The sequence below is a fragment of the Arabidopsis thaliana genome, chromosome 4, assembly GCF_000001735.4.
Source record: "Arabidopsis thaliana chromosome 4, partial sequence".
Lineage (NCBI taxonomy): Eukaryota > Viridiplantae > Streptophyta > Magnoliopsida > Brassicales > Brassicaceae > Arabidopsis > Arabidopsis thaliana.
Genome location: NC_003075.7, coordinates 14,608,729 through 14,636,604, shown reverse-complemented (window position 1 = coordinate 14,636,604; position 27,876 = coordinate 14,608,729). Strand labels below are relative to the sequence as shown.

At 35.8% G+C, this 27,876-nt stretch overlaps 5 protein-coding genes and 2 long non-coding RNA genes across 11 annotated transcripts; 4 read left to right on the top strand and 3 right to left on the bottom strand.

Annotated features, from left to right (window-relative positions):
- Positions 1 to 503: 503 nt before the first annotated feature.
- On the top strand, positions 504 to 4,192 carry AT4G29920 (Double Clp-N motif-containing P-loop nucleoside triphosphate hydrolases superfamily protein; the record flags this gene model as incomplete). Of its 2 annotated transcripts, none has more annotated exons than NM_001341982.1 (3): positions 504 to 2,044; positions 2,120 to 2,345; positions 2,441 to 4,192. In NM_001341982.1, exons 1-3 carry the CDS (start codon positions 720 to 722, stop codon positions 3,950 to 3,952), a joined length of 3,063 nt encoding a protein of 1,020 aa, NP_001328639.1. In that variant the 5' UTR covers positions 504 to 719. The 2 variants fall into 2 exon arrangements, with proteins under 2 accessions (NP_001328639.1, NP_194721.1); NM_119138.2 differs by having other exon boundaries at positions 684 to 2,044; positions 2,129 to 2,345; positions 2,441 to 3,952.
- Positions 4,193 to 5,800: 1,608 nt separating this feature from the next.
- On the top strand, positions 5,801 to 8,720 carry ORC5 (origin recognition complex protein 5). Of its 2 annotated transcripts, NM_119137.5 has the most exons (5): positions 5,865 to 5,985; positions 6,539 to 7,370; positions 7,460 to 7,873; positions 7,979 to 8,297; positions 8,401 to 8,720. In NM_119137.5, the coding sequence occupies exons 2-5, from the start codon at positions 6,550 to 6,552 to the stop codon at positions 8,449 to 8,451; spliced, it is 1,605 nt and encodes a 534-aa protein (NP_194720.2). In that variant the 5' UTR covers positions 5,865 to 5,985; positions 6,539 to 6,549; the 3' UTR covers positions 8,452 to 8,720. The 2 variants fall into 2 exon arrangements, with proteins under 2 accessions (NP_001328994.1, NP_194720.2); NM_001341981.1 differs by having other exon boundaries at positions 5,801 to 7,370; positions 8,401 to 8,642.
- Positions 8,721 to 8,973: 253 nt separating this feature from the next.
- Positions 8,974 to 9,684, top strand: AT4G29905 (uncharacterized protein). Its single transcript, NM_148384.2, has one exon. The coding sequence runs from the start codon at positions 9,175 to 9,177 to the stop codon at positions 9,376 to 9,378; it is 204 nt and encodes a 67-aa protein (NP_680750.1). The 5' UTR covers positions 8,974 to 9,174; the 3' UTR covers positions 9,379 to 9,684.
- Positions 9,685 to 16,919: 7,235 nt separating this feature from the next.
- On the top strand, positions 16,920 to 25,722 carry ACA10 (autoinhibited Ca(2+)-ATPase 10; the record flags this gene model as incomplete). 2 transcript variants are annotated; one of them, NM_119136.4, is made up of 35 exons in its annotated part: positions 16,920 to 17,202; positions 17,791 to 17,973; positions 18,194 to 18,310; positions 18,388 to 18,427; positions 18,892 to 19,004; positions 19,107 to 19,238; positions 19,346 to 19,435; positions 19,782 to 19,851; positions 19,935 to 20,005; positions 20,091 to 20,174; positions 20,272 to 20,349; positions 20,432 to 20,506; positions 20,772 to 20,855; positions 20,933 to 21,015; positions 21,100 to 21,208; positions 21,301 to 21,356; positions 21,528 to 21,570; positions 21,675 to 21,758; positions 21,907 to 22,044; positions 22,141 to 22,203; positions 22,286 to 22,384; positions 22,511 to 22,621; positions 22,798 to 22,968; positions 23,086 to 23,145; positions 23,265 to 23,429; positions 23,505 to 23,621; positions 23,713 to 23,811; positions 24,003 to 24,140; positions 24,235 to 24,335; positions 24,446 to 24,491; positions 24,591 to 24,719; positions 24,794 to 24,901; positions 24,997 to 25,088; positions 25,201 to 25,295; positions 25,376 to 25,722. In NM_119136.4, the coding sequence occupies exons 2-35, from the start codon at positions 17,830 to 17,832 to the stop codon at positions 25,378 to 25,380; spliced, it is 3,210 nt and encodes a 1,069-aa protein (NP_194719.1). In that variant the 5' UTR covers positions 16,920 to 17,202; positions 17,791 to 17,829. The 2 variants fall into 2 exon arrangements, with proteins under 2 accessions (NP_194719.1, NP_001327988.1); NM_001341980.1 differs by having other exon boundaries at positions 17,032 to 17,624; positions 25,376 to 25,380.
- Positions 16,938 to 17,151, bottom strand: AT4G08255. The gene has a single exon (NR_142193.1). It is a non-coding gene; the product is annotated as an other RNA (long non-coding RNA).
- Positions 17,211 to 18,216, bottom strand: AT4G08245. Of its 2 annotated transcripts, none has more exons than NR_142192.1 (1): positions 17,211 to 17,469. It is a non-coding gene; the product is annotated as an other RNA (long non-coding RNA). The 2 variants fall into 2 exon arrangements; NR_142191.1 differs by lacking the exon at positions 17,211 to 17,469 and adding an exon at positions 17,965 to 18,216.
- AT4G29890 (choline monooxygenase, putative (CMO-like)) lies at positions 25,607 to 27,772 on the bottom strand. The gene is made up of 10 exons (NM_119135.4): positions 27,440 to 27,772; positions 27,316 to 27,361; positions 27,103 to 27,238; positions 26,935 to 27,009; positions 26,641 to 26,856; positions 26,461 to 26,556; positions 26,228 to 26,349; positions 26,054 to 26,147; positions 25,918 to 25,968; positions 25,607 to 25,834 (listed from the first exon to the last, which is right to left on the bottom strand). Exons 1-10 carry the CDS (start codon positions 27,735 to 27,737, stop codon positions 25,700 to 25,702), a joined length of 1,269 nt encoding a protein of 422 aa, NP_194718.2. The 5' UTR covers positions 27,738 to 27,772; the 3' UTR covers positions 25,607 to 25,699.
- Between the last annotated feature and the right edge of the window lie 104 nt (positions 27,773 to 27,876).

Genomic DNA, 27,876 nt, shown 5'->3' with positions numbered 1-27,876 from the left:
CAAGAAAGCAAATATAGATGTGTGGATATTGTTGAAGTTTACCTTTCCATGTAATGCTAAGTATCTTACTGTTTTATGGTAAAGCCAAAAATAAATTTATTTTCAATTAACGGAGGCAAAAAACTTTGCCCTAAATTCTATCATATTTTAGTGTAGTGTCTATGGTATTTGTATAAATAAAAAAGCATAACCAAACATTAGAAAAGAATTCACTGGGCCTCAGCTATTATTAAGCCGGACCTCAAAATTTCATATGTATATGTATAAAGATGAAATATAATATAGTTCGAGACATTTTTAACTTGAACCTGTGGAGGGAAACGAAGCTTGAAGGAAGTGGGAAATTCAAAAAAGCTTCAGAAAGCTGCCTTACTATTCAAAAGACGAAAGCAAAAGGAGAATATAATTTATTAAAAAACAAAAACCATAAAGAAATTGATGTTTAATTAATAAAAGAAAAAACAACATCGAAAGTATGAAACCAACCCAACAATATAAATTCATAACTTGCTCTGTCCTCATCTCTTCGATACTTCTCTCAGACTAAACATATCTTTATAAACACTAAGTTTACTTCCACCATTACTTTTTCTTCCTTTAAGCTTCAAGAACTTCAAAGTCTTACTTAAACCTTTTGTTTGTGGGTAGAGAGGAAATAGCAAAAAGAGATCGATAGATTCTTGCGAGGGGTTTAGGGATTTAAGGTGGGTGGTTTTGTGATGCGTACAGGGGCTTATACCGTGCACCAGACACTAACACCAGAGGCTGCTTCAGTTTTGAAGCAATCTCTAACCTTAGCAAGAAGGAGAGGCCATTCTCAAGTCACTCCTCTTCACGTTGCTTCGACGCTTTTAACTTCGTCAAGATCCAATCTTTTCCGAAGGGCATGTCTCAAATCCAATCCGTTCACTGCCCTCGGTCGCCAAATGGCTCACCCTTCTCTCCATTGTCGAGCTCTCGAGCTCTGTTTCAATGTTTCTCTCAACAGGCTTCCGACCAACCCGAATCCTCTGTTTCAGACCCAGCCTTCACTCTCCAACGCTCTCGTAGCGGCACTGAAGAGAGCACAGGCGCATCAAAGGAGAGGGTGTGTGGAGCAGCAGCAGAGTCAACAGAACCAACCGTTCTTGGCGGTTAAAGTCGAGCTCGAGCAGCTTGTTGTGTCGATTCTTGATGATCCTAGTGTGAGTAGAGTGATGAGAGAAGCTGGACTCTCTAGTGTTTCTGTGAAGAGTAACATAGAGGATGACTCCTCTGTTGTTTCCCCTGTTTTCTACGGCTCTTCTTCCTCTGTTGGTGTTTTCTCTTCTCCTTGCTCTCCTTCTTCTAGTGAAAACAATCAAGGAGGAGGGACTTTAAGCCCTAACCCTAGTAAGATTTGGCATGCGCATTTGACCAATCATCACTCTTTTGAGCAAAACCCTTTCTTTCATTTCCCTAAAGGAAAGACCTTTACTCCAGATCAAGCTTTTCCCGTGAGAGAAGACGCAAACCCGGTCATCGAAGTGCTTCTAGGGAAGAAGAACAACAAGAAGAGGAACACTGTCATAGTTGGAGATTCTGTTTCTCTAACAGAAGGAGTGGTTGCAAAACTCATGGGTAGAATCGAGAGAGGAGAAGTTCCAGATGATTTAAAACAAACACATTTCATCAAGTTTCAGTTTTCACAAGTTGGTTTGAATTTCATGAAGAAGGAGGATATAGAGGGACAAGTTAGAGAGTTGAAGAGAAAGATTGATTCTTTCACATCTTGGGGTGGCAAAGGTGTCATTGTTTGTCTTGGAGATCTTGATTGGGCAGTTTGGGGAGGCGGTAACAGCGCATCTTCTTCGAACTATAGCGCGGCGGATCATCTAGTGGAAGAGATAGGGAGATTGGTTTATGATTATAGCAACACAGGAGCCAAAGTTTGGCTATTGGGGACAGCTTCTTACCAAACATACATGAGATGTCAAATGAAGCAACCTCCACTTGATGTTCATTGGGCTCTTCAAGCTGTTTCAATTCCTTCAGGAGGACTTTCACTAACCCTTCATGCTTCAAGGTTTTTTTTTTCTCTTCTTATAATTTAATCACTAGCTTAAGTACTCGTGATGGATACTAAATTACTTAGTTTCAGTGGTCACAGTTCTGAGATGGCTTCTCAAGTGATGGAGATGAAGCCATTTAGAGTAAAAGAAGAAGAAGAAGGAGCAAGAGAAGAAGAGGAAGAAGATAAACTCAATTTCTGTGGAGAATGTGCTTTTAACTATGAGAAAGAAGCAAAAGCTTTTATATCAGCTCAGCACAAAATCTTACCGCCTTGGCTGCAACCTCATGGAGACAACAACAACATTAACCAAAAGGTACAAACTTCTTTTTGATAAATGAATGATCTTTGTTTTGTTATTAGCGTTTGTGCAGTTACTTAAACCGTTTTTTTTGTGGGTTTAACTTTCAGGATGAATTGAGTGGACTGAGAAAGAAATGGAACCGGTTTTGTCAAGCTCTTCACCACAAGAAACCTAGTATGACTGCTTGGAGGGCAGAACAGAGCAGCTCTGTTTTACCGGGTTCTTTGATGGACTCGAGTCTGAAGCAAAACTCACGTGCATCTAGTTCTGTTGCTAAGTTTAGACGACAGAACTCGTGTACTATCGAGTTTAGTTTCGGAAGTAATCGTCAAGAAGGTCTAAAGAAGACTGATGAATTGAGTTTGGATGGGTTCAAGAGTAACAATGATGAAGGTGTAAAAACTAAGATCACTCTTGCACTTGGTCATTCTCCATTTCCATCTGATTCAGAGAACTCGGAAGAAGAAGAACCAGAGAAAGCGATTAAAATGAGTAAATTATTGGAAAAGCTTCACGAGAACATTCCATGGCAAAAGGATGTTCTTCCTTCAATCGTTGAAGCCATGGAAGAATCTGTCAAGAGGAGTAAGAGGAAAGATGCATGGATGCTGGTTTCGGGGAACGATGTGACTGCCAAAAGAAGATTGGCTATCACATTGACAACTTCTCTTTTCGGGTCACACGAAAATATGTTGAAGATCAATCTAAGAACATCCAAGGCAAGCGAAGCATGCGAGGAGCTCAAGAACGCGTTGAAGAAGAAGGAAGAGGTTGTTATTTTGATAGAGCGAGTTGATTTAGCCGATGCTCAGTTCATGAACATCCTCGTAGATCGATTTGAGGCGGGAGATTTGGATGGTTTTCAAGGAAAGAAGAGCCAAATAATCTTCCTTTTGACGAGAGAAGATGATGAATGTGTAGAGAATGAACATTTTGTCATACCAATGGTGTTGAATTGTAACAAATCAGGTTCTGGTTTGGTCAATAACAAGAGGAAACCGGAATATGATGCTGCGCCAACGATGATTAAGAAGAAGAATCCAAGAATCGAGGAAGATGACGACGAAAGCAATGTCGCTTGCGACATAAGCAACATAAAGAAAGAGTTCTCAAGACAGTTGAAGTTCGAATCTAATGCTCTTGACCTCAACTTAAGAGTTGATGCCGACGAAGACGAAGAAGAGGAAGCTAAACCGGCCACTGAAATCTCAAGCGGGTTTGAAGAACGTTTTCTAGACTCGATCCAAAACCGGTTTGATTTCACAGTTTTGTCGGACGAAGATATAACTAAATTCTTCGTGACAAAGATCAAAGATTCGTGCGAGGAGATCCTCGGGCAACGAGAAGAGAGATTCGGGTTCACCGTCGATGCGGAACTGATAGAGAAGTTTTACAAAGGGTGTGGTTTTTTTGCTAACGGTTTGTTTGAAGAGTGGGTTAAAGAGGTTTTTCAAAGGGGTTTAGTAACGGTCAAAAACGGCGGGAAAGAGGGCATAAGTGTAATTAACCTATGTTTGGGGGGTATAGATATGATTGACCAAGGGGAGGTATACGAGGAAGAAGAAGGATTCATGGGAACTTGTCTACCCAACAGAATCCATGTTTCCTTTGTTGATTAGCTTCGGCTTTTATTTCTGTTCTTAATTTCTTCTATTAGAATTATATAAATATATTTTTGTTAGTATTATTTTTCTTATTTCTTTTTGCTTTATAAGAAGAGAAAAGAAGAAAATTAATTATGACCCAAGAAAAGTGGAACTTGACCGCATTGTTCTTTGTGTAAACATAAGTTGCCTCGCTTCATGATAGAATGTACTTTTTATATTCCTTTTTTAGGAATAGTGTTGTCACCTTTTCATTCCATTATCTTTATTCTTTCGTATAGTTTTAAACAAATTTCCAATGTTATAAATTATTATTTTACATAAATTCGTATAAATCTTCAATCTAATGTACATCGTTTGATGTACTAAGATTTGAGCACTAATATTCATTTCATCTTTGAGATTTGATGTTACTTCAGTGATTAACTGTCATGATCGATGTTACGTTATATATCAATCTTTTAACTGGTTATTAAGATTTTACAAACAACTGTAAATTCTAAGTTTTTTTCTGATTTTTTTTTGTCTACAAGCTTTGCTCACATTAATGTAGTACCAACCAAAAAAAACAAAAAACAAAAAAAAATCCAAAAAATAGCACTTCAACTGATTATTTTGAGTGAATGTACATTTAAAGCTTTCATGTGAACTAAATATATAATTTGTCATATTGTAGTGGAAAGGTCATAATGCCAAAGAGTGGCTCAAGACAGTGTTGGCCCAATATTCATGTGTCTATATATATCTAGTAATTATGACACTAAAACACCTTTGCATTGCATGCCCATCTAATCCTCCACTGCTAATTGTTATATATTAATGGATAACATATGCCTACAAAATCATTATCAATTATGTATGTGTTAGGCAAACCAATTGTCATATCAATGATTAGCATTTCAATTTTATAAAAATTAGGTTTAGTTATAGACCTTGTAGACCTTTCATGCGTTGCACTATATAACAGCTTCTGATATTAGTACTCCCTTTACATCTATCTATACTGTAACTGATAAGATTGTAGCGTCGACAATAAAAAAAAGACTAGTGTAGTGTTGTGCCGTAAAAAGAACAAAAGACTAGTGTTGTAGTATCAGCATGTGAAGTAGTTGAACTTTTTAGTGATTTCAGTGTAGATTGATATATATATTATGGTGTGTTTGTGTGTATGTGAATATGAAGGTGTATTAATAAAATTTTTTGTCAACATTTACATTCTTTTTTTTTTTTTAGAAATTTAACAATACTAAAATGCCATATTGTGTGACTAAATATTATAGAAAACGAAATAATAGACTAAAATATATATTTTTCTAATTTATTAAATACTAGGTTTCAATTGTCGATTAAACGTGGAGGCACATATACTATCCACTACAAACCAACTCCAACTTTTTGTGTGTATTTATAATTTAAATAATTTTGACCAAAAAGGTGTAATAATACTCAAGTCACAGTATTGGTATCAGACGGCGGAAATGGCCACTTTCTCCCGTTTTAAAACCATTGTTTGATATAACAAAACATCTGTATCCCATTAGTGGACTCATTTATATAAACAAGTTCATAAAGTTGAAGATAATCAGATATTATAATTTAGGAAAAAAGCTCTCTATTGTCCTACTCCTACGACACTACTACGAGTTAAATTATTCTTTAACTGTCAAACCTTTGTCCTATCTCAAAACCGAATCCCACTAACCATTTTTTATAACGACTTTTTTCTTTCTTTCTTATGGCGCATTGTTGAAACTTATTAAAACCGAATTTTGTAAATCATAATACTCAAATATCAGGCCGGCCCACATAACAGTCCACTGAAGACATTGATTTGGGCCTAAAAAATTGAAGGCCTTTTTCTGTAGGGCTTCGTCTACGAAGACTGAAACAAACATGAAATCGGCGCTAACGAAGAAGAAGAGAGAAAGTGGTTTACTCAGTGAATCGCCACTACTGACGCACACAGAGCACGACAACGTCCTTTGTCTTTGTTTCTTATCTTCTTTTCTCGTTTAGTTCTGTTGGGATTGGGAATCGGAGACTTGCAGGTTAGTATCCTCGTTAACGTGTCTCTCTCTTTTCTCTAATTTCATAGCTTTGTTTGTTTAGTTCTTCAATTTGTATTCATCGTGTTCGGTGGTCATGATTCATGAATGGTTGTGAATCTGGGATTGATTGAAGTTGTGAGAAATTCAAAATTGACTTGTTTGTTTTTAAGAATCTACTCTCTTTGCTGTGACTACTCCTCATTCTCTTCAGATTCAGACGATTTCCCAAAGTTTGAACTTTTTTCTTTTGTGCTTGTGAAAAAAAGCAAGCCCTTGAGTTAAAGTTATATCATTTTGATATAGCTGTATATGTAAATGGTGCTTCAATTTCAGTTCTGGAAATTGATTCTATGTATCTAGTCTTAGAGATGGTATCTCTTGTATTGAATCATATTGAGATGGTATCACTCACATTCTGTGTAAACTGTTTCATTTTTGCTTTGTGTTTCCTTTTTAGTTGTTTGGGTGGTATGTATGTTTCACCTACTTGAATTCCCAAATCTAAATCATCCTTTATTGTTTTCACCAATGTCTTGTTTCATTTTGACACAAGGTTTTAAGAACATGCCTCCTAAAGAGGAGAGTTCGAAAGTCACTCGAAGAAGCACTAGGTCATCAGCTTCTGTAACTGTTGAGAACTCAGAACCTATTGAATCCCACACACCAACCATTGATGATCTCACATTTGGGGAAGAATCAATCACAATTGATGCTGTTCTATCTAATTTTCCAGGCAGACGCTCTCAGATTTTCGACTTTATTCGACTTATGGGGCCGTTAGATTGCCCTACTCTTCCAATAATGATCTATGGAGGTGCTTCTACGGGAAAAACCAGTGTTGTTCTTCAGGTGCTCAGGCATCTCAATCGTCCCTTTGTTTATTCAAGCTGTCGTACGTGTTACAATCCCCGTATCTTGTTTGAGTCGATTCTGAATCAGTCGTTGCTACATAGGAAGTGTTCTTTAAACGGGTATTCTAGTGCGAAACGATGTGACAAGCCATCTGATTTTGTCAACTTGCTTCGTGAAGCCCTTAGTAGTGTGATAAAGACTCTCGAGTCTACTTCCGAAACCTCAAGATCAGATAAGCCGGATGAAAAACCCATGGGGAAGATGGTGTACTTAATACTTGATAATGTGGATCTTATCAGAGACTGGGATAAAGGCACCATCATTCTGCAGTTTCTTTTCAGTTTGTATACTGTTTTGAAGATGCCTCAACTTGGTATAATACTTATCAGTGGTTTGCCACCAGATGTGTATTACTCAAACATGGGATACACAGATCCTATACCTCTTTATTTTCCTGAGTATTCTGAAGAGGATCTTCGTCAAATTTTCTTGAGAAATCAACCTAACCGAAAATTGTACTCTGCATTCCTTGAGTAAGACTGTAGTGCAACCTTGCCTCCCTACTAGCTTTCTCTATCGTTTACTCATATTGTGTACTGATGTAGTTTTTGGTGTCAAACAGCGTTGTGTTGAAACCATTCTGTAGAGTCACCAGGAGAGTTGAGGAACTGTCTACTACCTTCTCATTATTGTTCAGAAAGTTTTGTGAGCCACTTGATGATTTAGGGATTTCACCAAATGAAGACATGAAGAGAAGGCTATATAGCCATCTTAAGCCGCTTATTGCTCATTGTTTAAATGAGATATTCAGGGTCTCTAGTCACCCTCATGATGGCGAAACCAGAGGCGAGAGAAGGCAGAAAGCCAGCTACAGTTCTGAAAACCGTGAAGAACTTGAAATATTGGACTTCCATATGTCTACTTCAGCAAAGTTTCTTCTTCTTTCGGCATTTCTCGCTTCGAGAAACCCAGCAACGCTAGACGCGTCAATGTTTGACTCCACAGGGGGAATGGATAATCGTAAAAGAAAGCGGAAGTAAGCTACAAAAATATTTAACATTTGGATATTGCTTAATTGGAGTGAAATTCTCATGATGCATTTGCATACAGTATCTGATTCTTCATATTGTTTCCTCCTCAGGGCCTCTGAGAAATCAATGGAAAAGAAGGAAATTGCAGAGCAGGAAGCAGTCATGAAAGGACCTGGAAGCTTTCCACTGGAAAGACTATTGGCGATATTCCAATGTATTGCCTCCGTTGGAGATTCTTCATTTGGCGAAGAGGACGAAGAAGAAGAAAACACAACGGGTTACGACAAAGAGAATAACAATCTGATGTCTGATATTCTGCTGCAAGTGTCAAGTCTATGTGATGCTAACTTTTTAATCAAAAGCGGAAGCTGCCCATTAGAAGGTTCTATTAGGTACCGTTCTATGGTCTCTGAAGATCTGGCTCAGAAGGTAACTCATTATTTGCAATACTCAAATTCATATAACAGAGGATGATAGAAATAAATTTCTGATGCACCTGTTGTTTTTGTTTTCCTCTGATATGTGTTTATAGGTTGCAAAAAGTCTTAGCTTTCCACTATCCAAATACTTGTACAGAAGATGATGAAAATGTGAAATTCAAATGTTTTGGGAGGAAGAAACTAACGGTGCACTCTTAATTTAGTTCTTGTATTGTACTATGGATGTATCGGAAACTTCATAGTATTTGAAGCAATTTCCCACTTAACTATGTGGTCTGTAAAAATTTGTTTAAAACATTTTTACTAGAGTTTCTATGGCAATTGATTTCGGAATCTATCTTAGTTAGGTTGTTTCATTTCTTTTGAAACCTAAGAATAAGATTAAACGTGTCTGTTAAGCAAATGAAACTCTCAAAACGAGTGAGGTTTTTGTTCCCATCTTCTTGTCGACTTAAGTTTTTGTTTGGCAATATATGATTTATGTTTCGTGAAACCTGTCACTTACGCATATATCATTAACAGATAGTTTCTACACCTTATAAACTTGGTTTCAAGGACTTGAGTTTTTAAAATAAAACCTAAAATATTGTATCGTTGGAGAGTTTGCCACGTCATCCACCTTCCATCTTCTATAAGTACATGGTCGTTGTAGTGCTAAACCCTCCAAGTCTTTCTGAAAAACACATCTTTACACTTGAAATAAGTTTTTTCCTTTCTTGGTAATAAAAATATCCTTTTCGTTTCTTCTTCTCCACACTTCTAGAAGTTCTAGATTTTTCCTAGCTAACGTACCAGAAAAAAGGAAGCCAAGCCTAGAAACACTATAAAGATAAGACACAAAGGAAGTCTGAGAATTGTGAGTAAAAATGTGTTTGGAAGTTGTGTATCATGAAGAGAAGACGGAGCTTGGTCGGCAACAAGCACCAGGGATGTGTCCTTATTGCGGCGGAAAAGTATCGGCGGTGGATATAGAGACGAAGTGGTTGTTCTGTTTCTTACCACTTTGTTTCAAGGTCAAACGCAAATACTCATGTTCTTCGTGCGAGCGTCATCTCGTCTTGTATTATTGAAGAAACACGTAGAGAGATGCGAAATTGAAGTAAAGAGAAAAACCAAAACAGAAAGAATGAAGAAAAGAAACAGAGGAGAAACTGAAAAAGATTGTTTTATCTCTTTCATTTATTTGGTTGCTTCTCCTCTCAATGTTGAGGTTTTTGCAGATTTCCTCTTGTGACTTCTGATTTTGCTAGAAACGCCCTCTCGTGTTGGTGAGTGGTGACATTGGTCAATTTTCATTGAGTTCTTTATTTCTCGTCTGAGTTTTGTGCAATGTATATAATTTGTTGGATTTGTTTAATAAAGATTGTTATTCTTAAGTGAATTACTTTGCTATTCTATTTTCATATAATTTATTGGTAATTCCTAGTCAATTCTTAAATAAATCTCTTTTTATTTCTGTTAGTTATATATTCTCATATGGCTAACTGCGTTCATACACCGTGACTAGGTTTTCTTAAGTCATTGATAAAGATTATGTTTCAAGTAAAAAGAGTCCTTACCAATGATAGAATCTATAAACATATTCCCAGCCATAATTATAGATTCTCTAAAACATAAAATTATGATGTTCAAGAGATAATTAAACACCAAATTTATTTTACTCGAAACATAAATTTTAACCCAAGTAAACATGGAACCCTATATAAAAAATAAAAAAATTTGGGCAAATGAACCATAGCTAATTTGAACATCATAAGTTTATGGGTAAAAGTTACTATATGTTTTGGAGTTGTATACAATGTGGAGACGAATGAACGTATGAAATTTGAGAACTCTATGCTTTAAGTTTTACTTTTCCCGCAAGATTAAACATGAAATCTATTAGATAATTGTTGAAAAAATACTATGTATACGAGTGATTGATAAGAGGGTTTCTGTATATGAATGAGGCCAAAGCATTGCTGTACGTCTTAGCTGGACGACTGACATGATATAGACTACAAAAATTGTTGTGGTCCAAAGAGCTACAATTTATGTATCGTTAACGTTCACTTGTTTTTAGAATAGATTTGTGTGTCCACAAAAGGTATATGAATTAATCTTCTTACTGATTTTTTTTTTGTTTGTTTTCATCTTCTTACTCGGTTGCATACTCAAGTATCTCTATACTTTGATTCCATTTCCTTTGATATTTTCCGAATCCATGGAAAATTAAGAAGATCCTGGGTGTGAGATTATTCTAACTGCTAAAGTTCGATTCAACATATAATATGCCAAAGACTATTATAACTTATTTAACATATACTGATATACTAAACTGAGATCAGCAGAAACAACTTCTGTAAACCTATTTCATTTAGTGTTGTTAGGTCCAAAGAATTTTGCAACTAAGCATATCCAATCCTGGCATAGTCCGTGGACCGTTCTACACCGCACATCATCTCTTTGTAAAACAAGTTAAATAATTGTACATAGATGCTGATTTAGATATTGTTTTTGTACATAGTTCTTTTGTAGCAAGTTAAAATCTCTCGTACATATTTTTGACAGTATTTTGATGTTTAACAATGTTTATTACATGATAACAATAAGTTCTTAGATCTTGAGCTTGATCTGAATTTTTTTTTGGTTTTAAAAATTTTTTTTGAGTCCAATTGGAAATTGTTATCGACATCAGATACAAACAATATAGACAAATATACGTAAATGATATTGATGGTAAGAATAAAAGTCTAATACATACTTATAATTGTCAAGAATAATATAAGCACGTAATGATGGTTTCGATATTTCGGGACAACATAATAGAGTATTATTAATTGATCAATACAGTTTGATGTTATTGTTAGCTGTGAATAATTTGTTTGACATGAATCTACGGTAATCATGTAACTAGCTAGCTATTACCAGATGTTTGTTACTTTAATACTGTTAGAAAATCTCCATTAATTATCACTGTTAGGTATATCAATAAGATACTTAAGATAGCCGATGATGCTCATGCTGTATACAATTAGAGAATCAGTCATGTATACCTCTAATATTATATCATATCTTTTTTGGTCTAGTTGCTCTAGTTGATACCATTATAAATTCATCTTCATATTCTTTCAACTGATTTTTTTTTGTTGTTGTTGTTGACATTGTTTCAACTTTTAGTTTTTTTTCGTAATCAATGGATTACTACTACAGTCAATAATCAATACCTAACTTTATATAAACGTATAGTTTATTAGTACTTTGTTTGGTATACTTTGATACATATCCAGAACTGCCGATACATATCAACGTCTTACTTAAATGCACTAGAAACTTTCCGTATTTGATGATTTAGGTAAGATCTATTACAGATATTTTATAATAATGTATTGGTGGTGGAACAAGACGTAGAAATTGAATAACAATTACTGGAATCGCATGTACATGATAAAAGGGACAGAGAAAAGAACAGGTGGACAGGTGTTGGGCTGTCACTTATGATCATTTTTTTCTGGTGGATAAGCCCAAAAACAACTCTCCCTCAATCTTCACCTATCTCTTTCAGTTGATATTCGAGACGTACTATTCCAGATCTTATCATATTTCGAATTTAAAACAAAATCATAACAATAATTGAATATTCTCACACGGTGGTTGTTCTCTTTAGTACCCAAGTAGAATTGTTTTGGTCAAAATCCATACTAATCTTTGAAACCTATTAAAAATTCGAGTATTTTGTAATCTAAACGTTTTACTGTGGCTAAAAAAAATTCTAGCAATTCTTTTATTGATGGTTGTATTCGTTTTCTAGTCTAGATAGTAGATACACATCATCAACGATTCTTCTTCTACTCGAACAAATCACGAATCTTCTTCTACTCGAAAAAAACTTATAACACTTCTTTGGTTAAAAATGAAGATTTTTTGTTGACTTTATTTCACATATGTTTAAATAGTTAATCTTCTTCCGGTTCACGAATCTTCTTCTACTCGAAAAAGTATTCTCCTATGATGGAAATTTGATAACTGCGGCTAATAAACAATTTTGATTTCCGGTTTAGTTTTACTTTGTAAGAAGACATATTTGATTAAATTTTGGAAATTGTTGGACCCATACCATCAAGACTTGTTGGCAGTAGATAAGGTTTGATATTCAAATCTCAAAATCATTGTCTTATGTCTTTTCTGTGCCCGAAAAGCCGAACTCACATAGTGTCCCTCCATTTCTTTTACTTTTCAATGTGGCAGTATAACATTCGAATTTACGAAATGTTTATATACTTATGTTTCAACTTTCACGTACAATTACCCTTCACAAATCACAATCAGTACCTTTCACAAATCATAGTCACCAATCACCAATCAAGATCACTTCAGGTCTTTCATTCGACTCAGACCGGATTCATAGTTTTGACGGTTCATATGATTACAACGATTGAAAGTTGTACATTTTATGTTTTAGAACAGTTTATGGATCATTGATTGGTGCTAGCTAGTTTAACTACGTAGTGCTTCTTTTTATCATAAATAAAAAATACGTTGCCCTTCTCATTCTTGCTATTGCGTGATCTTCAAATCATTTATAAACAATCTGTTGAATATAAGATTAAACAAAAAATATTTTTTATTTTTATTAAAATTATGGTATAATCAAGTTGTCAATGACTATTGACGTACATACATACACACACACACATGATACATAAAATGGTGATAAAATAGAATCACAAAACATAAATAAATATTTTGCCGAGAGCTCTTTAGCCAGGTTGTTACCACCTTTGGTCTATTCTCGGGCGTGTGTTTGTGGATTTAATTAAAGTATAGTAAAGGATTTAGGTCCAGCAAATAATATAAAAGATCAACATTTCACACATCATTTACAATAAAGTAACTGCAGAATCACAAGATTATTAATATTTTCCGTTATTAACGTTAATTTTGTCGGATCGACTTTTTTCATGTTTTTCTTCTTGTTCGAGAGTCCGAATTGGACATAGAATCAAACCCATTTTGAACAAAATGAAACTAGGTTTCACTTATGCTTTAGTAAGTTTCTTTCATTCCAAAGTAAAGCTAACTAATTAGGCAAATTACTAGAGAAAATGCATATACACATACACACGATCTATTTTGAATCATTAAAAAGAATGGTTTGAATTTGGTAATTTGTTTGGGGATTTTCGTTTTTAGACCACATGGGTGCAATATTCAACAACGATAAGTAACGAGATTACTGGTCCTAGTTAATCGGCCCAATATGATAGAACATGTCCCTTCGTGGCTTTGATTTGTTGGGCTCTGAACGAAACAAACTTCATTCATATAGACTATAGACTGATCTTAACAGGCCCACGAGTAATTAACTTAGGTTCTTAACTGTTGACTTTTTTCTTGTTCTAGTTTTGCTTTGTTGAAAACGGCATGGTTAGGCTTTCTTGAAAACGACATTTTTTTTGGGCCGAGAAATTTGCAATTAGTTACGGATTTTGAACTGTACTAAACTGTAGCATAATATCATTGATCCAATATATGACATGAGAGATCTCCATATACATTTTTTCCCGAAGTAAATAATATCATAATTTGGTGTACCAACTTAGGAAATTGACTAATAGCCTCACTTATGGATTACTCAAACCCTTAGACTTATAATTGACTAGTCTTAAAAATAAGTAATTTAGGACGACGACCTAAAAAAGAGAGTAGTTTTTGAGTCTTTATATATAAAGATATGATAAGAGTAAGGATGTCACATTCACGAGCAAGTGTATGTGCTTTCCTAGAAATTTCTTCCACATGTCTACATGGTACGACATGCCATTTGATTCCAAATTCTATCATTATTGATATAGATGGCTCTATAAGAATATGAAGCAAACATTATTTGATTAGTTTCCTCTACTTTATAATTCCAAACAAGAAAATAGTCGACCATATAACATCGTTTTTTTTTTAAAAGAGAGAGAATCATTTATATATTTGATCAACAGAGAATTACATTTCTAAAACGCAAAAAAAAAGAAAATATTTAAGTTTTTTTTTTTTGCAAAACAACCACATATCTGCAAATTCACCGGATCATCAGCTCTATTACTGGTCATGATAACTAATTCTTTATATTTTCGATAATGAACGTGGAAGTTGGAACGATGGATTTATGAGTTGTCCACACCGTTCGTTATGTGCATGCATTCAATGCTTCTCAGAGCCATATTCCGATAGCGAGAATTTTAACATCATTATTGAGTAGTGTGTTATATTTCACACTATTTATGCAAGATTTTTCGCTCAACATCAAACATAATAACCCAATCAAACATAATTTCTTGATTAAAGTTGAGCTTTGTTGATACCAAGTCAATTACTCATTCATATAATAACCCAATCAATCATTCTTCCTTTATTGTACCCAATTAACGACTACAAAACTGGTCCTACAACATCGTAAAATACCAAACAAAATCGTGAAAAAAACAGATGGAACAACGTGATTTTCTTTTTCCCAAATTCTACATTAAAAATGTCTAGGCCGCAAAACTGCAAATCTTTGCTTTGTAGCTATTTTCTCGATATATTTCAACATAAAATCATAAAAGGAAAAATGACGGCGTTTGGAATCACCGTCCTCGCCGTTTTATTGAAAATGTAAGCGTGCATGGTGCCTAATCGCACCGACGATGCCGACGGTATTTGATTTTGACTCATTCAGCGTTGGCCCTTTCTTAAAACTTTATTAGTAGTTAATTAATTTGCAGATTCTTTTGACCTTTTAGCTCTATTTTATTTCTATGAGGAATATGGTCTCTCATGGAAAATTGGAAATTGTAAATATTCCTTGTTGTTGCTGATCATCAACAGTTGATGTAAGGTGAATCTAGAAGTATAATAGTATGAACCAATGTAAGAATCGTATACTGTATAATTAACTTTAAAATACTCACATGGATACTGGATAGGGTCTGTTCTACGTTGCTCCACATGAAATAATACACTATTATTGTGAAAAATAGATATCCAAACAAAAGTTTTGTTGAATAGATGACTACGTTAAAATTTACAGTTTGTTGTTCCACTATTAACAAATGAAAAATATATATGCTTTGTTGCTCAAAGTTCAATATATATCAAATTTTATTACTAGATAATACTATAATCCGCGAATAACAGTTCAAACTTTAGACTATAGACGTCTAGACCTAACAATTGTCGTACACTCGTATTATTTAGTTGAAGAAATAAAAAACGTATTACTTTTAAACGAATTAAAAAAATCATGATTAAGTCATAAACTATTGAACATAATATAGTCTCCATTAATCTATATTATCTAATACTCCCGTGATCGGTCAATGATGTATGCAGAATTCAGAACATTAGTACGTCACAAAGTATAAAATGACGGTCTTTAATTTACTTGTTCAAGCTTTTCCTCCATTGTTTATTTTCAACATGATTACATGAAAGTGTTGTTTACTTCTCTTAATAACCAACTTATTCAAACTGCATTTTAATCTATAAATATGACTATATGAGTGTGTTAAAACACCTCAGAATATCAGCAAAACGCTTATCAGCTGACCTTGATTTATTAGTTTTTTTTTTATGTTTCACGAAATATTAGTTAATCATAATTCCAAGAATGCTTGAATGTCTATATAACCTAACCTACCATTATGTTCTTACCATGATTTAAATTATCTTCTCAAGTTCCATTTTCGTGAAGAATATATGAAAGTCAAATATTATTTGCTGAACCTTTTTTTTTTCCTTGTAGCGTGCAGGATAGGGATTTTGGAAACTATGGTCTAAAGCTAGAGTCTACAATGTCAAGGTAAAATATTATAAATTTAACATTCCATCATGTCATACTAAAAAGGAAAAACAAAAAAGTCCAGTATGTGTCATTTTAGCCACACAAACAACAGCAAGTGCGTCGAATAACCATCAAATAAATGATCTACACATAAGAAAAGATAGAACAAAATAAATAACGGAGAATGAAAACTGAATATTTTTTGATATTTTATTTTCATAACTGAAAGTATTTATCTTGAAATTTTTAAAACGACTTTACAAAAGCTCAAGCAACAATAATCCGAACAGAATTTTTGTTTGTAAAATGCTATAATCATGCTTTTCTTTCTATTCAACTTTTTATCAGTTAAAAGGCAGTAGACCAATATATTCAAGTCTTAAATAATTTTAGAAACAGCGTGTTTCATACATTTGTATTTTTGGTACTTTTTAGCTAACATATTGACTTTTATACAAATCTTTTTTATACTGAAGATATTTATTTGAATATTTTATTTAGTTACTTATTTTAGAGAGCGTATTGACTACTGACTATTTAGACAATTTTGACGTTCGCATACGGAACATTTTTGAAACGTAAATAGCTATCCTCAATGTCACTTGAAGATGTGATAGTGGTTAATTTAGCCGATATTAATGTAGCATCACATAATTTTGAGTTGCAAGAGTCTGGTGAACCAAATTTTTGTAAAGAGATTACTGTTTGAAGACATGTTAACTTACCTAAAATTTATATTCTTTCTACTTTTAACCCTGAAACCGAAATCGGACAATAAACTTCATAATTTCATAGTTCTGGAAAATTATTTAATAGTAAGCATTTAGTTTGATTGATGTAGTAATTTGTCATTTTTTAAAGTACTAAATCTTTTATTTGTTTTGAAAAAGTTTTTAAATTTTAAATAGTATCACGAGGAAGCCCCCGAGTGACGACTGACGAGTCAAAGCTCCTTCGAGGAAGTTTCCTATAGAGCTCTCTCTCTATCTCCTCTCGTTCCTCCTCTATTTTCTCGAGAAAGTGACGGAAAATAATTCAGCAGCCAGAGAGTATCAAAGGGAAAGAGCTGAGAAAATCCTCTGTTCCGCCGATAATTGAGGTAGATGATTATATTATATTTCTTTTTTTTCGATTCAACAGTAACTATAGAAAATTTGTTGTTTCTGGAATCGCCAGAGATTTTTTTTTTCTCTTTTTTTTTCCTCTTTGTTTACCTTTTTGCTTCTGCTACTTTGTGTTTGTTTATTCGAATCTCTCCTGCGCTTTCGCACGATTTACGATGTTACCCTACACGATTGTTGTTGGACCACTTCCTACACCTAAAACTAATATTTCACTGAGCTAGATTCTTCTTCTTCTTCTTCTTCTTCTTCTTCGTTTTGAATTTTGAAATTTCCGGGAAATTTTTCGGTATCTATTCGTTTCAGTGTATCTATCGGAAAACGGATTTTCGAAGGTTGTTTGGTTTTAGGTGGCATAATTTGGCGAGGAGTGGTAATTACTGCTTCGTAACAGTGAAATGTGAGACTTGTTCATAAGAGATTTGTCTCGAATCGTATTTGGATTTATTTGGTAGTGACTTTTGAATTGGACTGAGATTGGTTTTAGAGAGGAAGAAGAGAATGCTCAAGGCTATGTACTGTTTCTGATTGGGATGCGTTTTTTGTTCTCTTTTGTATGTGTTTAGCTTAAAGAAGAGCGTGTTGCTATCTCTCCTGCGACAGTCATGAGTGGACAATTCAATAATTCTCCACGAGGGGAAGACAAGGACGTGGAGGCTGGAACCAGCAGCTTCACCGAATATGAAGATAGTCCGTTTGACATTGCCAGTACTAAGAATGCTCCAGTGGAGCGGCTACGCCGTTGGAGGGTAATTGCTTGTATTGCAGTTCTTATTTGGGTTCGAATTGACATTTCATTGACTGCATAATGCTTTTATTTTTGTTTTGTTTGTATTCTTGAATTGAACTTAGTAATTGTTTTATCTGGTTTTAGTTTCATGTAATCGATGTAATTTTGCAATTTTCCGCAGCCAGATAGTTCTGACGTTCTTTTCCTTAACATTCTGGAAAATAATTTGGGTTTTGTAGCAAGCTGCGCTTGTTCTTAATGCTTCTCGTCGATTTCGATATACGCTGGACTTAAAAAGGGAAGAAGATAAGAAACAGATGCTGAGGAAGATGAGAGCGCACGCCCAAGCAATAAGAGTATATAAGCCTCGCTAGTAAGTTTTACTTAAATAAACGTCTTAGTGGTGTCTTATCAATGCTGTTTGCTTTCGTAGGCTGCACACCTTTTTAAAGCAGCTGCAAGCCGCGTGACTGGTAATTTCTTTCATTTTCTTGTTCTTTTCCTTAATTTTCTTCTCTCCATCCCATTTTGTGAAGCATGTATATGTTCTCTTTCATTTTCATAGAGATTAAGTGATTTTTAATTTTATACCATTTGTTTTATATGCATTAACGATTTTGACTGACACTATGGTTAGGTGTGTAGTCAAAATTCTGGATGATTTTTGTTTTGACTCATATTTTACAAAATGTGATTGATCTGCATTGCAATGGGTTGAGTTGATTATCTTTTATATGTAGTGTAAATAGTATACTCACTGTCAATTTGCGACCTTGATATTTATTGGATAGCTTTGTAGAACCAGTTGATGGTTTCAATTCAAGTTATCTTATTCACTTACATTAGTTGCTTGGGTTATTACTTTTCCTTGTAAGGATTTTTTTTTCATAATTTTTCTGATTGATGCTGTAGTTGACTGAGGTTTATCTCTTTTTAGGAATTGCAAGTCCACTTCCAACTCCTGGCGGTGGTGATTTTGGTATCGGACAGGAGCAGATTGTGTCAATATCAAGGGATCAAAATATAGGAGCTCTTCAAGAGCTTGGAGGGGTATGTCTTTGCTTTAGCTGATCTGTTACTTTTTTCTTCAGCAATTGTTTCTCAGCCATGAAACTTATGCATTTATGTTTATCCTCTTGTTTACTTCATTAGGTAAGAGGGTTATCTGACCTGTTGAAAACAAACTTGGAGAAGGGTATACACGGGGATGATGATGACATATTGAAAAGGAAATCTGCTTTTGGATCAAACACATACCCTCAGAAGAAAGGGAGGAGTTTCTGGGTATTAATACTTTAGAATTTTTGCTTTGTAGCAGTTTCCATTAACTGTGAGATTTTTCAGCTAATTACTATTTTGTTCCTTCCTTTTTTTTTCCTCATGTCCGATAGAGGTTTGTATGGGAAGCTTCTCAAGATCTTACTTTGATCATACTGATTGTAGCAGCAGTTGCTTCTTTGGCATTGGGAATAAAGACCGAGGTATGCAATTTAAGAACTAATACAGTATATTTGGCTCAGCGCCTACCTTGAAAATTTTAAGTCCTTTTTCTATGTGGCATAGCTTTAGAACAATCGACGAATAATTATAGAAACAAGACTTCCAGAGTTTCTGTACCTCAGTATTTGAATGAGTTATGTCTTTCTCGTGTCCATATCGTTGACGCTCGATACCACGTCTATTGACTATCCTTTACTTTGTCATTGTACTCATTCTAAGCTTTCCTGCTCTAAGAGGGCAGAAAGTTGTTCTCTCTCCATTGTCCAAAGTTTCACAGTTTTCTTTGTTCTTCCTGAGCTTTTGGTACCTCTTTGGCTGCCTTCTTAGGGTATCGAAAAGGGATGGTACGATGGTATCAGCATTGCTTTTGCCGTTCTTCTTGTCATTGTGGTGACAGGTATTGATATTCCTTGCTGATTTCACTCATACAAGTGACTGCTGCGTGTATTGTACTAATTTGTATACCTCTTCCCTTGGCAGCTACCAGTGATTATCGGCAATCTCTTCAATTCCAGAACTTAAATGAAGAGAAAAGAAATATACGTCTAGAGGTGAGAGCTTGGTTGATCATGCAGCTCATAGATAATTCCATTTTTGTTGGTTTAATTTTTAAAAATGCATCGTGTATATGTGCAGGTAACCCGTGATGGGAGAAGAGTGGAGATTTCAATTTATGACATTGTAGTAGGCGATGTCATACCCCTCAATATTGGTGATCAGGCAAGTTTCATGATTTTGTCAATGCAGTATTTCTTAGCTCTTTTCCGAATTTCAGTATAGCTATAATTTATGTTTGATCTGCCAATAATTTCCATAGGTACCTGCGGATGGAGTTTTAGTTGCTGGACATTCCCTTGCAGTTGATGAGTCCAGCATGACTGGAGAGAGCAAAATTGTATACTTTATTCTCTTCCTTAGCATTTGCAACAAATACCATCTTTGCATTTCATGTGTTCTGAAAAAGCTGTTTCTCGCAGGTTCAAAAAAACTCTACTAAGCATCCATTCCTAATGTCTGGCTGTAAAGTTGCAGATGGCAATGGGACAATGTTGGTAAGACTTAACGAACATTAACTTATACTATCTGTGACATAGTGGCTCAAACAAACTGTAAACTGTAGTTTCTGTAGAAAAAATTATGAGATGTTTAATTGGTGAACAATGATATCCGTAGTTGGTTCCCACCAAAAAGAAAGATATCCATGGTTGGTGAATTGTTGCAGCAGAAACGTGTTTTTATTTATGGCGTTCAAAACTTCTGATTTGGCTAGTTTCTTCCCACATTTCTTATGTGTGTAATTTTTTTTTTGAAAATCAGGTTACTGGGGTAGGGGTCAACACTGAATGGGGCTTACTAATGGCTAGCGTCTCAGAGGACAATGGTGGAGAAACACCATTGCAGGTGAGTATCAACTTTTCTCTGTTCATATATTCGTGGTTTTTGTTGCTCAATAGTCATCCGTACTATGCTTTCTTCAGGTGCGCTTGAATGGTGTAGCAACATTTATCGGGATTGTCGGGCTCACAGTTGCTGGCGTTGTATTATTTGTCCTAGTTGTCCGGTGCGTTTAAATTTCTTTATGACAACTAAAGTACCGTGTGGAGTGGATGTCAGTGATTATTGAACGAATCTTTGTTCTATGCAGTTACTTTACCGGTCACACGAAGAATGAACAGGGAGGCCCACAGTTTATTGGAGGGAAGACAAAATTTGAGCACGTGCTAGATGATCTTGTTGAAATCTTCACTGTTGCAGTAAGTGTTTCTTTAGAAGAAATTAGCATGGCTAATACGGTTGTCATCTTCTTATTTACATCTCTGGCTGTTCTGCTCAACTTGTCGAATAGGTTACAATTGTTGTAGTGGCAGTGCCTGAAGGGCTTCCTTTAGCTGTTACCTTGACGTAAGTCTATTGTCTTCTATATACATATTTTAATAGCAATTGCTTTGGCCTTTAGAGTTGGAAAGAATTTAGTTATTACATGGTCAGAGTCAAACTTTAAAGAAAATGATGGATCTGCTGTAAAATTGAATAGTCTTTTTGTCACTGATCTTTTCTACTTCTTACTGGCAGTCTTGCGTATTCCATGAGAAAAATGATGGCAGATAAAGCTTTGGTATGTATATTTTAATTTTTGGGACTCAATAAGTTTGAATGAACATAAATGCAAAATTCTTATACGTGAATGTCTTTTGCAACTTAAACGAATTTTAATTTCAGGTGCGTAGGCTTTCAGCCTGTGAAACCATGGGGTCTGCAACAACAATTTGCAGTGATAAGACTGGAACTTTGACCTTAAACGAGGTGAATCTTGGTGCTCTGCCTTCTTTTTGTATTTGCTAACACACTTAACACTTACCAGTTTTGGTATGTGCTTTCCTAGTTATGAGCTTTTGCTATTTTGAATTGTGTACCCAACAAGCGGGTCCCCTACGACTTTCTTTTTTCTCAGATGACCGTTGTTGAGTGTTATGCTGGGTTACAAAAGATGGATTCTCCCGACAGCAGCTCAAAATTGCCATCTGCTTTTACATCCATACTTGTTGAGGGTATTGCTCACAATACAACCGGCAGTGTGTTCCGATCTGAAGTAGGATTAAAATTCTTTGGAACTTTACTGATTTCCCGTTTGGTTTCTACTTCAGCTGATTTAATGTAATAATGCCTATGTCTTTACTGATGACAGAGTGGTGAGATTCAGGTTTCTGGATCTCCTACAGAAAGAGCAATTCTCAATTGGGCGATAAAGGTTTATTCTTTAGCTACATTTTCTGGTTCCCGTATATATAGCCGTGAGAAGAACTAATCTTTTAATTTCTTATACACTGCAGTTGGGTATGGATTTTGATGCTCTTAAGTCTGAGTCTTCTGCTGTACAATTTTTTCCATTCAACTCAGAGAAGAAACGAGGAGGTGTAGCAGTGAAATCAGTAATGTTTTTTCTTTTCATTTCCTCCCATAGTTTTTGTAGATCTTTTGCTTTGTTTTTGATTTTTCTCTTATCGTTGTTTCTACTTGTCAATCAGCATCCTAACGACTTTCTAATTCATTTTCAGCCAGATTCGAGTGTCCATATTCACTGGAAAGGTGCTGCCGAAATTGTTTTGGGATCCTGCACGCACTATATGGATGAGAGTGAGAGTTTTGTAGATATGAGTGAAGATAAGGTCAGTAACTATGTTTCTCTTTATCATGATAGAGTTTGTCTGAATGTTGAACTTATCATTGTGTCTTGACTCAAGACCATGTCATACTGCAAGTCCAAATCAGTGCCAGATTTGGTAATGAGAGTCTTGATAGAAATACTTGTTTTTTATTCTGAGTATAAGTCTTGTTGTTTCAGATGGGTGGGTTAAAAGATGCTATCGATGATATGGCTGCAAGGAGTCTGCGCTGTGTTGCAATTGCCTTCCGAACATTTGAAGCGGATAAGATTCCAACTGATGAAGAGCAACTCTCTAGATGGGAATTACCTGAGGATGATCTTATATTGTTGGCTATCGTTGGTATTAAGGTAAGCATATTCCTAGTTCCCTTTTGCCATTTTGAATAATCTTGTGATCTGCCTTTATATGGTTCTTCATACCAGATGGGCCATTCATTGAAGTTCTTTTCTGCCAATACATTGTAGGATCCATGTCGCCCAGGTGTCAAAAATTCAGTTTTACTGTGTCAACAAGCTGGAGTCAAGGTCCGCAGATATCTCATTTACTTCTTCCCCTGAGGATTTCTCTCAATAATTAGTTTATTTTTAGAGACTTCTCTGTTCTTCATAGGCCTATAGTCTTCTAATTCCACTATTGGCCTCAGGTTCGTATGGTGACTGGTGATAACATTCAGACTGCCAAAGCAATTGCACTGGAGTGTGGTATATTAGCTTCAGACTCAGATGCTAGTGAGCCTAATCTGATTGAAGGAAAAGTATTTCGATCCTATTCAGAAGAAGAAAGAGATAGGATTTGTGAAGAGATATCTGTAAGAGCCTTATGATTTTGGTTGTGACTGAGGAACATTATTTAATGGTACCTGACATTGTTGCTAAACTTGAAGGTAATGGGTAGATCATCACCCAATGACAAACTTCTTCTTGTGCAATCGCTGAAGAGGAGGGGACACGTCGTGGCTGTGACTGGTGATGGAACCAATGATGCTCCTGCACTGCACGAGGTTCAATACATTTACATTCCTCGTATGTGTAAGCTTTAAAAATACACTGTTATTGAGGATCACACTTTCTGTGTTGCCCCCCAACTTTCAGGCAGATATAGGTCTCGCAATGGGTATCCAAGGCACCGAAGTTGCAAAGGAAAAGTCAGACATCATTATCTTGGATGACAACTTTGAATCCGTTGTGAAGGTTTGTATCCTTAGAAACCAAGGATTCAAATTTCTTATAAAAGAAGCTCCTTTTTGATACTCTTCTGTTGCGTGATACTTTTGGAATTTCTTTTCCTCGTAAATGTCCTCCTTTGGGCTTTGGGGCTATTTGTGATCTTTTTAATTATCCTGAATTAGATATCCATTTTAATAATCGTCTCATTCCTATAGGTTGTCCGTTGGGGTCGATCTGTGTATGCGAATATTCAAAAGTTCATCCAGTTTCAGCTCACGGTTAATGTCGCAGCTCTTGTCATCAATGTGGTGGCTGCCATATCCGCGGGTGAAGTTCCTCTAACTGCAGTACAGGTTCGAAATAGTAGTTTTATACTCTCTCTTTCTCATCTGCACAAAAGTATTCACTTCAGAACTTGGTAAAAAGTCTTATCCCTTACCTATGTAGCTCCTTTGGGTCAATCTTATAATGGATACTCTTGGGGCTCTTGCTTTAGCCACTGAGCCACCAACCGATCACTTAATGGATCGAGCGCCTGTTGGCAGAAGGTACCACTTCTTATCAGACTTGAGCATGCGTGTTAAGTCTTGTTCAACTATAGAGTGCTCTCAGTTTCTCTTCAATTTGCACAATAATTGGATTTATCTTTTGCTCTCAGAGAACCTCTCATCACAAATATCATGTGGAGAAACTTGTTTATACAAGTAAGTTATCCTCTTCTTCTTTTTCTTACCTCCCTAGCATCTCTAAGAACACAATGGTTAAGCCTTTTCTGCTGCTCCAACTGTTTTGCAAATTATTAGGCGATGTACCAAGTGACAGTCTTGTTAATCCTCAATTTCCGTGGAATAAGTATCCTGCATCTGAAGAGTAAGCCAAATGCTGAGAGAGTGAAGAATACAGTCATCTTCAATGCCTTTGTCATCTGCCAGGTAAAAGATACTGACTTCTCTGTATAAAAAGGCTAGGGGACGACAGAAAACAAACTGATTGTTAAATTTGTTAGGTATTCAACGAGTTCAATGCACGGAAGCCAGATGAAATAAACATTTTCCGAGGAGTTCTCAGGAATCACCTTTTTGTGGGCATCATCTCTATCACCATTGTGCTCCAGGTACTGATTCTCTCTCACATGTTCCTGCAAAGCAAATGTAGTCACTTAATACATAAGACATACCGTTTATTGCTTTGTTGTTAACTGTTTAATAGGTAGTCATCGTCGAGTTCCTTGGAACATTTGCCTCAACGACTAAGCTTGATTGGGAGATGTGGCTCGTCTGTATCGGAATCGGTTCTATCAGGTTTGTTTGTTAACTTTGTCATCAAAGAGTTTTGAGTTGGTGAAAACAAGATTTAGTAGATGCTTTTTTCGTAAGCTTACCAGATAAATTCTGTTTTATGTTATGTAACCAGTTGGCCTTTGGCGGTGATCGGAAAATTGATACCGGTTCCAGAAACTCCGGTTAGTCAATACTTTAGAATAAACCGGTGGAGAAGGAACTCATCAGGTACTTAAGTTACCTTTTCTTCGCTATTAGCCAAGCCACTAAACGCATCTAAAACTTTGAATTTTTCTGTTGATTTTCAGGTTAATAATTAGTTTGAAAAGAGAAAACAGTTTAATACCAAAGGTGGCTTTTAGTGGTACTTGTGAATACGTTTACCTCTTTTCTCTCAGTATTTTCGCAAACGGCATCTTCGGTTTAATACAGATAAAAAATAAACCTATTTTTGTTTAGTGGTTAAGCTTGTTACGTTAATCCTTAAATGCTCAAAGTCCGGAGTAATCTAAACGAAGTGACTTATTGTGTCCCAAGTAAAAAAGCAATCTCTATACAAAGAGGCTTCATTTTATGTTTGGTGCAGAGAGAGTAGAACTGTAGAATATTCACATAAATACATACATATATGTTCACAGTTTGAGATTGTGATGTAGCAAACAATGGAAGTGATGCATTGGTTTCTCCACAAGAGCATATCTTCCTTTGTCATAGGCTTGAGATTCGAGACCCCTCTGAACACTCTCACACAACATAACATCTTCCATCTGATTCACCAAAACTTACACAAACTTATGTCTCTTTAAGCGGCACTATTTTTGGTATAATGAGATTCATTCATTTATCGTACCTGAACTCTATCGCTTTCTTCCAAACTTCTCTTGATGAAAGCTTCATCATCCTAAAGCCAAAAGAAGATTTCAAAGACTCCATGCTATAAATACAGGGCGGGACAAATATAGGTTAATGTTGTTGGTTTGTTTTACCTTTAAAGAAGGATCAAGAAAATAATCGAAGACAACTTTACATTTCCTTGGTCCTAAAGGTAGCACTAGATTGGTGTCCATCCAAGGTCCATACCTATTAAACATAAACCATGCAGAGTGAGTCGAGTCAAGTTATTGGAAGTTGAGTTGAGCAATGGACTTGATGTATGTTACCTATTTATCATGAAATTTGGGTAGACAAACGCGTATAGAGCTTCAGATCCAAGCCTATCAAAACCGTCTTCGCCAACCTTTGAACCACCTCCACATTCTTGGATACTAACCTTTTCGAATATCTGATATCTTAAACCATAAAGTTCATCACAAGAAGCAACTAACTAAAGATTAGAATCATGTGCTGAAAGTCAGATTTTGGCCCTAGTTCAGATTCACCAAAAGAAATATACCGTTGTAGAATAGGTTTCGAGATCAAGTCCCGACATCAAACCTTTATGTGCATAAGGTACATGATAGCCACCATCTAAGTAGTTATCACAGAACACCTGCAAAAGTTTTCAGTGATCCATTCATCACCAGTCCTTCTTATTCTGTTTTTAAAAGGGTATATAGTCAGAACAAGATTTCACCTTCCAATTACAATCAATGGTGTATTCACGTCTGCATATATAACTAAGCGGGGAATCAACTCCACCTTGGCTCAACCTCCCCACGGAAGTACCAAGCCATTCTGATGCCACTAATTCATCGGTCTCAACTTCTCCCTTCCTCGATGTGGCTGCAGTCACCTTGAGAAGCACAAAAGGTCCCCACACAGCCACTCTTAGAGGTTTCAGTCCCATTTCCTATTCCTTAAACAGTCAAATGTAAGAACTCACACTATATCGTCTTATAAAACAAAAACAAAGTGAGAGACCACATACACTTAAAGAAAAATTCTGTATCCCACTCATTCTAGTAGCTTTGACAAGCGATCCACTCAAGCTATAAGTCCATCCCTGCCACAAAGAATCACATAACATGACTCAAAACCGTATTCATTCAGCGCATAATCAGTTGAGTTACGGTTTCAAGTTCATCGTGGAGCTTACATGATAAAGGCAAACAAAACAAGACTTTCTCCCATTTCCAGAAGCCAAGATCGAGGCATGGTGAGAGCATACATTATGGAAAGCATGTATCTTTCCATTCTCATCTCTACACACAACAAAATCTACATCTCCAAGCCTGCACCAATGTTTCTATCTTTCTCACAAAATTCTCATACATACATTGAACAAATCTTAATGCATGTGGTTACTAACCTCCCGGTGAAAAAGTCACGACTCTCCTTAATCTGATCAGAGTAGCCTGAAACATATGTAATAGCTAAAGTTAAAAACTTTAGAGAAACAGTTTTAACACTCAGTGAGTGTGAATTGTCCTAACCTACGGCTTGCCATCCTCCATAGAAGACACGATCGAGCTCGAAACTGTAGAATTGAGGATCAGTGTACCACGAGCTCGGCGGAGTAGATGCTCTCTCCAATGGAATCTTCGGATCAAACTCCGTCACGAGCTTACTGATATCTGAAACGGCGAAGACTCTGGTCGGATTGTGAAATCTTCTCCGACTAAATTTAGAGATTGAAACGCCAAATTCACTATGAGAATTGAAATATCCTCTGGTGGATTTTAGCGACGGGGGTAGAAATTCCGGCACTGTCGCCGTTAACGTGGTCATCATCGTCACCGGGTACTCTATTTTGTTCCGATGATCGTGTCACCAGAGCTTGCTTTGGAATTATTACAAGTGGCATATTTTTAATTATTTCTGTTTTAACCCCACAAATTTTGATTTGTTACATTTCAGACTCTGATTATAA

What these genes read in the sequence shown, in the direction of transcription:
- AT4G29905 (NM_148384.2), top strand. Translation starts at nt 9,175, where the DNA reads ATGTGTTTGGAAGTTGTGTATCATGAAGAGAAGACGGAGCTTGGTCGG.
- ORC5 (NM_001341981.1), top strand. Translation starts at nt 6,460, where the DNA reads ATGTTTCACCTACTTGAATTCCCAAATCTAAATCATCCTTTATTGTTT. An exon ending in TTGTACTCTGCATTCCTTGA is followed by an intron (nt 7,371 to 7,459) that starts GTAAGACTGTAG and finishes GGTGTCAAACAG; the next exon opens with CGTTGTGTTGAAACCATTCT. An exon ending in CTGAAGATCTGGCTCAGAAG is followed by an intron (nt 8,298 to 8,400) that starts GTAACTCATTAT and finishes ATGTGTTTATAG; the next exon opens with GTTGCAAAAAGTCTTAGCTT.
- AT4G29890 (NM_119135.4), bottom strand. Translation starts at nt 27,737, where the DNA reads ATGATGACCACGTTAACGGCGACAGTGCCGGAATTTCTACCCCCGTCG. An exon ending in CCATTGATTGTAATTGGAAG is followed by an intron (nt 26,557 to 26,640) that starts GTGAAATCTTGT and finishes AAACTTTTGCAG; the next exon opens with GTGTTCTGTGATAACTACTT. An exon ending in TTCTTGATCCTTCTTTAAAG is followed by an intron (nt 25,969 to 26,053) that starts GTAAAACAAACC and finishes TTTTGGCTTTAG; the next exon opens with GATGATGAAGCTTTCATCAA.